General features: G+C 32.4%; 1 protein-coding gene across 8 annotated transcripts in view; it reads left to right on the top strand.

Moving 5' to 3' along the window:
• Nucleotides 1–232: 232 nt before the first annotated feature.
• LOC112457807 (potassium channel subfamily T member 2) overlaps nt 233–9,046 on the top strand; it is a 247,764-nt gene continuing 238,950 nt past the window's right edge. For 3 of the 8 annotated variants that reach the window (XM_025021055.1, XM_025021054.1, XM_025021053.1), the window contains exon 1: nt 233–4,381. In XM_025021055.1, the coding sequence (XP_024876823.1) occupies nt 3,936–4,381 (446 nt within the window). In that variant the 5' untranslated portion in view covers nt 233–3,935. The remainder of the gene's footprint in view (nt 4,382–9,046) is intronic. The other 5 variants (XM_025021051.1, XM_025021050.1, XM_025021048.1 and 2 more) reach the window with 5 other exon arrangements.

Raw genomic sequence — 9,046 nt, 5'->3', positions numbered from 1 at the left:
AGAAACTGAAAACACGACCACGTTAGGGAATGAATAAATCGCATGCGTCATCGTCATTTATCTCGATTTCACGGTCATTTATTATTCACGGGACACGAGAGATCCATGAGCAGCCTGGACATGACGGACTGCTAAGCTGTAATGATGAGAGGTGGAGATCTCCGACGTACTCCACAAAGTGGCGCAGTCGCCTTGACAACGGCGGCGCCATGTGCGTGTATGTGCTCCCTTTCACGGCGGTGTCGACGGACGGTGAAGAGACGGAAAAGGACAACGTCCACAGGAGTGAGTGAGATAAACGACGATTACACCCTGCGCGATGATAGAAAAAGAGAGAGAGCGCGACAGAGCGCGCTTGATGGAGCTAGCTAGAGAGAAAAGGTGGAATACCGGGGTTGGACGGTCGGGCGCAAGGGGGTGGCGCGCGAGAGAAAACCGCTAGCGTGTACCGCAGTACGGGATAGTGAGCTGTGAGCTGGTCTTCCTCTCTCACGCCGCGAAAAAGGCCACTATTGGCTGAGACAATACGATTGTTCGGCTGTTCGTTTTCCGCCATTCCATATCTTATGAGGACAGATTGTTCGCGAAGGTGTTCGATTCCCGACGTCGTTCAGTTCAAGAACGTAACGTATTACGTGAGGAAGTGGAGATAATTGTAATATTTATACTGGACTGTTCTCGAGGCTACTCTGGGTCTCTTTAAGGGTGTGATCAAGTCGTACCAGTTTTTATATCAGTTGTCGCGACGCGCTCGACGAATGTCAAGGACGATGCAGCATTTCGTCGTTGTACGGCACAACACCCGTTAAATTCCGCATTAGTGACACTCGTGAATCAAAGAGACAAGGGACAGCGATGTCAGCTGGGAAGTATCATGAACGCGTGTAGATCGCAACGTTAAAGATACTATGTCTTTTTTCTCAAAAGTTTCATCTTTAAATAAGTGATGAAAAGCGCACCACTTACCGTCTTGATCGAGGTCTTGATCTCATTGAGATCCTAACAATGCAAACACCTGTTCTTGAGTACAGCGAATCGGAGGACGACGAGGTGAATAACGATCCTCCCTTAACTGTCTCCAGAAGTGACAGTGGAACGGTATCCTCGTGAGACCCTGCCACCTACGGCGAGTGTACTACGGCTTATTAATTGGTATCAAACGAGAACTTGAAGTTTTCGGTATCCTTCTCATTGATGATTTTTGAAGAATTTCTTTGATACGCGAAGAATTTCATACTTACGATAGAATACCAGTTATATGAAAAATTGATATATAAAGAAGAATTTTTAAGTGACTGGACAGGAATGTGTTTGAGATACGTTTCCGAAACGTAAAGAAATGTTACGAAATAGAGGCAACAAAGATTATTAAAGATAAAATTTAAATGATTGAATACATTCTTGTTATTGACAAATTCTCAAGAAAAGTGGTTTTATTGTATTCTAAATGTGAGATGTATGTCATGACATGAAGAATCACACCCTGTTTCTACATGATCCAAAGCTCTTGTTGTCTAAACAAGAAAACAGCTGTTGTTTTTCCGCACATTAAACTGACATTTTAAGAGGCAAAAAAGTGAATATTCTCACATATGTGAAATTTAATTGCTATCTAATAAAATATTTGAGACACTGGAGTATGGATTTATGGATATATCGATGAAATCTGAAGCTTACAATAAATTAAACAATAAACACAATCTAAACTTGAGATATATGGAAAGATATAAGCATTCAGGAGTTTGTTAAGTAAGACGTTAAAGTAAGATGATATAATCTCATCGAGATATTAAGTAAAATTGAGCTCGCGTAACTTGCAAAGGTGCGCGTTCTCGTTGTTATAGTTGCTATATCCGTTGACCGTGACCTTCGATTATCATGTGACGTCATTCAGGTCAGACGGTGCCGTGCAAACGAATGCGTCTCCAGATGCTTTTATGACCGCCGTCGCGGTGACAGTAGCAATCAATCAGACTGTTGTGCATTCAGTAGACATTATTATATCATTTTGAGGAATGAGACTCTAGCAAAACTCTCATCATATAAAACGTGCATTTCTCGCTCAGTGAAAAAGATAGTAGTAAAAAGAGATCATCCAAAAAAATGAGCGGTGTATTATTTTGTTTTGGTACTCCAATACTTTTTATGGTTTAGCTCCTGTGCGTGTGACTACGATCGTTAATAACTTATATAGGTTCGTGATGCATAAAAAAATATGTGAAGTAACATAAGTTTAAAATAAACGTTGCTTTACTTTGATAAAAAGTGACCACGCCAACGGAGTACTAGAAAACTCTTTTAACTTTTGCTCAAAAGATAAAAAATGTGACACTCAACACCTCGCAAAATGTTTTAACGTAAGTGTATTTTCATTTCGCGAGCGAAGAGAGAAGTGCGAATCAATACAGAAGGATTCCAAGGGAATTGCCGAATACACTTTTCCGTAGTTACGCAAGGTGCGTTAATACTTTACACTGTTCCATTGTTATTTACGATCAATCGTTATTGTTATCTTGCGATAATGATTTTCAATGTGAGCGTCACTTGATGTCAAAAGTACTAGTGCAAGAAAAAGTGAGCTTCATGAAACTCTCATTTTTGTTTTAAAATTCAACAACGGTTTTAGGCAAGAACAGGACAAAACCTCAAGTTACTCTTTTTTTTTGTTTGTTATTATACGCTCTTGATGCATTTTCAATGATCAAAAGTAGCCGACGCAAATTGTTATCCACATAGTTAACAAAAAAGTATATATAGTTGATAGTATTATATTAAGATGTTAGTTAATGAGATTTATTAAAGCTCGTTGAAAGTTAGAATTTTGAGAAACTGCTTTTAAAAAGTAAATGTTTATTGTTAGAATCATTATGTAAATTAGCATCGGAGAAATTAATGCTTAGAGTTACGACATTTTTCAGAATTTTTATGAATGCTGTTAATAATATTAAGAGCTTATTAGTTGAATAATATCAACTATAGCGGTTTAGGCAATAACTTGTAATATTCTCAAAAAGGCAGTAAATATTTTAGTTATGTGAAACTACCTCGCAAAATTACTGCATCTGCAAGTCTTCCATCTTATTTCGACAAAAAAAAAATAAGAAGCAAGCGTTTCTTTCACTTCTGAAGAACCAGAACTTACAAATTCTTTCTAATATAAATTTACTCGGTGAATCGGGTACAAGATTGGAATTATTCAAGATCGCTTCAGGGTTTTTTTTATCACGAATAGGTCACAAAGATTACCTTCGTTTCTCCTTCATCAACTTACTTTTTCCAAGTATTTGTAGTTACTCCTCTAAGAAAGACAATACTTCTTGGCTAGAACGTAATAAACTTTTACAATAGCGAAACAACTTTAAGTATTTTCTCCACAATTTTGTTACTATATATATATATATAATAATAATAATATTTTCTAATTGAATCTTTTTTTGAAGCCTTCTTAAAAACTGGAAACAGAAAAGCTTTGGTTATTTTTTGCAATGTTTGAGTACGGATTTCGGATTTCTACCGACAGTGATTTCTCTTTAAATTTGATTTTGATAATTAAAGGAACAATGAGTGCACGAAATACACTTATAACATATATTGAAGCTACGCTCATGCAAGATTAATGGACTATTCAGCATATGAACACAAAAATGCTATAAAGTTATACAAGCATTTACGACATAGCTTTGCGAAATGAAGCAAGTTATAAACAATAGAAAAAACGGACAAATTTTAAATCTTTTATAATAAGCTATTCAGCATTATTGCGCGTTAGTGGGTATTATTTTCTCAAGATGTTCGTACGAGATTCGTCAACTTTTTCTCTGTGTTATCGACCAATTACATATTTTTTGGGATTCATTCATCGTGCTTGGTCAACCAATTATAACCATTCTGCTAAATAATTGGAGAATATTTACGGCGATGTGGTCGAAGGAACGATGTGGCCGGACGTCGCCGGTAGATCTCACACGTCCTGTGATTATTTCAAAGTGAAGCTGCCGGCAGTGAAGAAAAAGAAGAAGGAGAAGGAGAACGAGGGGTGCTGTAAGATCTTCGCCCTGTTTTGTCACCGCAAGCCTCGGGACCCGGTCCGTAGTTCCAGCGCAGCCTCGTCGGTGCCCCTGCTCGATATGGGCGCCAGAGCATGGGACTACGAGGCCTTGCCGGAACTCCATACCTCGCCAGCGGTCACGCCGACCTCGACGCCACCGAACGCATCCCAGCAGAAAACGCCTAGAGTGTATTTTCAAGCAGAGAATCTGGCGTCCACTAGGCGAAGGAGCAGCAATAGACTGCTGACACCGCAGCAGTCTTGCAGGAGACGCAGTCGGAGCATGAGCGCATGGAGCGACCTGTCCAGGTCGTCCTTCAGATTGGACGAAAGGTTCGTTCGTCTCTGTCTCGAATCTAGCCGACACGACTCATTCTACTTCATAAACTGGCGACTTATGTTTCATTAGGCAATTTTAATACAAGATTATAGTATGATCCTATCTAAAGGTAGGATCCGGGAGTTGAATTTGCTTTATAAATGCGGATCTAATTTACATGGCTAATTAATTTTTATCTCGGCATAATTATACATGATTACATGCTATAAAAAGAATTACAAAGGTTTTAAGTTTTAATGAAGTTATTTCCTAATAAAATTAGTTTCGTCGAATGTATTCATTAAAATAAAATTTTTAAAAATCTAATTTAGAGCCATATTACTATGACAAACATTTACAAAGTAATTACACAAAAAAAAGATTAAATTAATTATAATAACTGCTAAGAACATAAAAATATGTTTTTTGTCATTTAGAAATAATGTAAAAACAAGAATTATTGTCACTCGACTTATTTTATGTTAAGGAATTTATTATATTTATCCCGTATTTTTACATAAGCAATAATTTTTTTTTATTTTTACAAGAAAATAAAATCTTTTATATCAAAAATTAAAATTAATTTGCACACTAAATTTCACGTTGTAGTTTTTATCAAATTTAATGTCATTGAAATTGATGATTACGAACGGGTTTCTATTATCTTTCGATAATAATTTCATTGTTTTATTCCTCGCATAACTTTCATTTATATTCATGTATTTTTATATTCGAATTTAATGTTTAATTTACTATAAGAATTCTTGTTATATTTGTTACTACATTAATTTTACTACATACATTTTTGCTATATATATATTTATTGTACAAAATTCTCCGATTATTGTGCAAATAATAATTTACAAGCTGTAGAAAATAACATTTATTGTTGAAAACATTTTTGTCGTACTTTATGTATCATTATTGAGCGTTTAAACATATCTCTCTCTTTCTCTCTCTCTCTCTCTCTCTCTCTCTCTCTCTCTCTCTCTCTCTCTCTGAAGGAATTATATTATTTTACTTTTTTTTTAATAAGAAAAACAACATTATGATTTAATAATTTTAAAAGGCTTCTATGATTAAAATTCAAATATGAAGAATGGGGCGTAGAGCCATAACAGGATGTTTGTATTAAATTATTTTTATTTTTAATAAACAATATTTTTCCAACCATATAGTAAACTGCGCGCCGACAAATCGTCAGACTTACTACACAGTTCTGATTGGCGTAGTAAAATCCATCCTCCCTCTAATTAAATTGTTTCGATTTAATTTTGATGATAAGTATTTAAAACTGTAAAAAATTTATTGCGAAACATATTACCTCAGCCAGAATTCGAACCTGGAACTTCCCTTATTCCGTGAAGGGTAGATGTCATACCAGTTCGATCACTGAGGCATGTGGTAATATTTATCGCAATAACCTGTTATTAAATAGTTCTTCAGTTCTTCAGTTCAGTTTAATAATAGGTTATTGCGATAAATATTACCACATGGCTCAGTGGTCAAATTAGAGTACGACACCCTTCATGGAATAAAAGAAGTTCCAGGTTCGAACTGATATCCTGGCTGAGGTAATATTTTTCGCAATAAATTCTTTACAGTTTTAGATGCTTAGCATCAAAATTAAATCGAAACGATTTAATTAGGGGGGGAGGGAAAGAGAGAATTTTACTACACCAACCAGAACTGTACGTGTTGCAAGTCTGACGATATGTTGGCGCGCAGTTTATTATGGTTGAAAAAATATTATTTATTGAAAATAAAAATTATTTAACACGAACATCCTGTTACAGCTCTATATATGCTTTATTCTTCATATATGAATTATTATTTGATATCCGTTTTGATACATGTAGATAAACTGGGCGATTAAGCTCGACTATGTTTTTAAATAAGAATGTTAAAAGTATTGTAGGAGAGGTTAATAATATCATTATTAGTTTTTTTTTATTGAGCAAGTGTCAAGCTGCTGTACCTCGTGAGTGCATCGCTACTCTACAAAGAATAAACTTTCGATTATCGATCATCGTTATTGACAATGTGCATGTGGTTATTTCATCGAAAACCAATAGTGATTGCTATGTTGGGCAATAAAGCCATGAGTGCACTTTGAGTGTCAGGATATAATAAAAGTTCAACGTAAATACCGTACAGCAGTGCAATAAAATTTCGTAGACATGGCAGTTGATAAATCGTGTAAACATTTATAAGATCTGTACAAGGAAATCTAACCATGGCTAGACAATTATAACACACAATAATATTAATCTTAAAAATTCTGATATACCTACATATATTCTGTCACGTACAATAAAAAAATCTGAAATTTTTTTTAGCAATAACAGAATTATAAAAAATCGTACTTTAATATAAATCTTGTTTTTAAATCATGTTACAATAAAATGATACATAGTGATTTTCCAAAAGGACTAAGATGAAAGAGATAACTTTGCTTCAGTTGAAGATAAAATTGGAGGCATTTTGTATCTGTAACACATTGCTTTTATTTAGTGTATTTTCTACAAAGTTTTTACAAGTTTTTTAAGTTTTAAATATATGATGCCGATTTTTACTTTTTCACTTTTATGTTATATTTGTGTTTGTAATATGCAATAAGTGTTTGTAATTTATGAAAAAATAAATTTCTCAGAAATTTATTTTTTAATTAGAAAATGCAATATTTATTGATAAACATTTATGTTTTTAATAATCTTTATGCATTACAGATTACACACATTGTAGATAGTTATTCTGAAAATAAATACATTATATGTGAATTATGATAACAATTATTTTATATTAAAATAAATGATAATGACATTAAACTTGAAAGTATGTGAATTGTATAAAATGTACGTAAAATATGTACGTAAAATAATTTTTATTTTAAAATATAATTTTAAATAGGAGAAAAAACTTAATATAACATAGAACACTACAGTTTTTTAGAATTTAACGTCAAAAACCGTTTTGTATTAAAAAATGTCGTAAACGAACTTATGCACAACGTCGTAAAGTTTTCGAAAATAAGCTAGTAGCTTTAGCTATTAAATTTGAATTTAGATAGCAATATTATAAAATTAATGTCTCTCATTTCAGTCAAAGTAAGACGAAATTTACAACTTTATTATTGTTATACACATTATTAAAACAGATGTGCTATTTTATGTCTTTGCTTTAACTACGGTTATATTGTCTGATGCGTTTTGTATCTCTCAGGAGAGTAATATAATTTTATTGGTAAAACTGAAGTAATTTTAAATGACTTTACATTGTACATCTGACTTTATAAGACATTAGAAAGAAACGTCATTTCGTTCGCTGACGTTTATCTCTTTACCTTTCATGATAAAATATTGTTTTTTTTTTTTTTTTTAATAAAAAGTTTCAAATATTACTCATAGATGTTCTAAAAACATTTCAAGAACGTGCAGAAATGGGAAGATATTCTTATTTCTTATTGATCACGGAAAGGTCATTACGTTGGATTTTCAAGCAGCGGCTGAATTCTTTAGAGTGCTTTTAACTTTTAAGGCCAGTCTACAATGAGTCGTTAGTCAGATGTCGGAAGAGAGTCGGAAAAAGTCATAAGCGTATCATAAGGCGATCAGAAGTCTGTAATCGGCGATCGTAAGCAATTGGCCAAATGCCATCTCTTACGATCACCGATTACAGACTTCCAATTGCTTTACGATACGCTTATGACTATTTCTTCTGATTCTCTTCCGACATCTGACTAACAACTAACGACTCATTGTAGACTGGCTATTGGAGTGCTTTTATCGTTAGATTAAAACAAGATTTCTTTTTGAATACTTGGATATACCGTGCTCATATCTGTTTTTTCCTCATTTTTGTGTTATTATTCAGACTAACCATCATGCACTAATTTCCAGTAATTTAATTCTAAATAGTCAAGATTACATCTGTATAAAGTACGAAATTAAATTAGAAACAGTTTTAATTAACTTAATAAAAAATGTCATTTATGCATTTAATTTACATCACTAGCATTTAATATACGATATTTCATGCTGTTAAAATTGAGAATGGGTTGAAGCTGTACTTTACTCTTTTTAAAATGTGCATAAATTTATTATTATTATTTTCAATACTGCAAAACAATATACATATAATTCTTTTGTAACTTATTTTTTTAAAGGTTAAAATATCTACTCTGCACACATAATTTTTAAAAATCTATTTTACTTTTAAAAGAAAATTGTTTACGTTACAATATCTTTAAACCTCTTTGTTAAAAATATTTTTGGATGCTTGTTAAAAAACATTTTACATAAAAATATATAATATTAATATATATAATTATATAATAATAAGTTTATAATATATATTCTTATATACAAGAAAAATTATAAAAAGAAGAAATAAAAAATAATAAAAAAGAATTTTTGCATTATTCTTTAATAAGAAGTTTGAGGCAATGAGAAAAAATTAGCTGTATATAATTATATGTGTATAAATGTAACAATTGTATGTAAAATATAATTATACATAGAATATTATATAATCCAATTGCAATTTTAGTTTTTGTAAAAAAAGAATACAAAAATAATTTCCTAATTATTTTTTAATTATAATTCAAATTATTTTTTTTATTTATACGAATAGAGATTATGTAAAAGAAAAATACATATTTGGACATATTTTATATATTA

This window comes from Temnothorax curvispinosus, unplaced genomic scaffold (genome assembly GCF_003070985.1).
Source record: "Temnothorax curvispinosus isolate PA1 unplaced genomic scaffold, ASM307098v1 QBEX01008326.1, whole genome shotgun sequence".
Taxonomy (NCBI): Eukaryota; Metazoa; Arthropoda; class Insecta; order Hymenoptera; family Formicidae; genus Temnothorax; species Temnothorax curvispinosus.
Note: the sequence above shows the minus strand (reverse complement) of the source record. Positions and strands in the feature narration are given on the sequence as shown.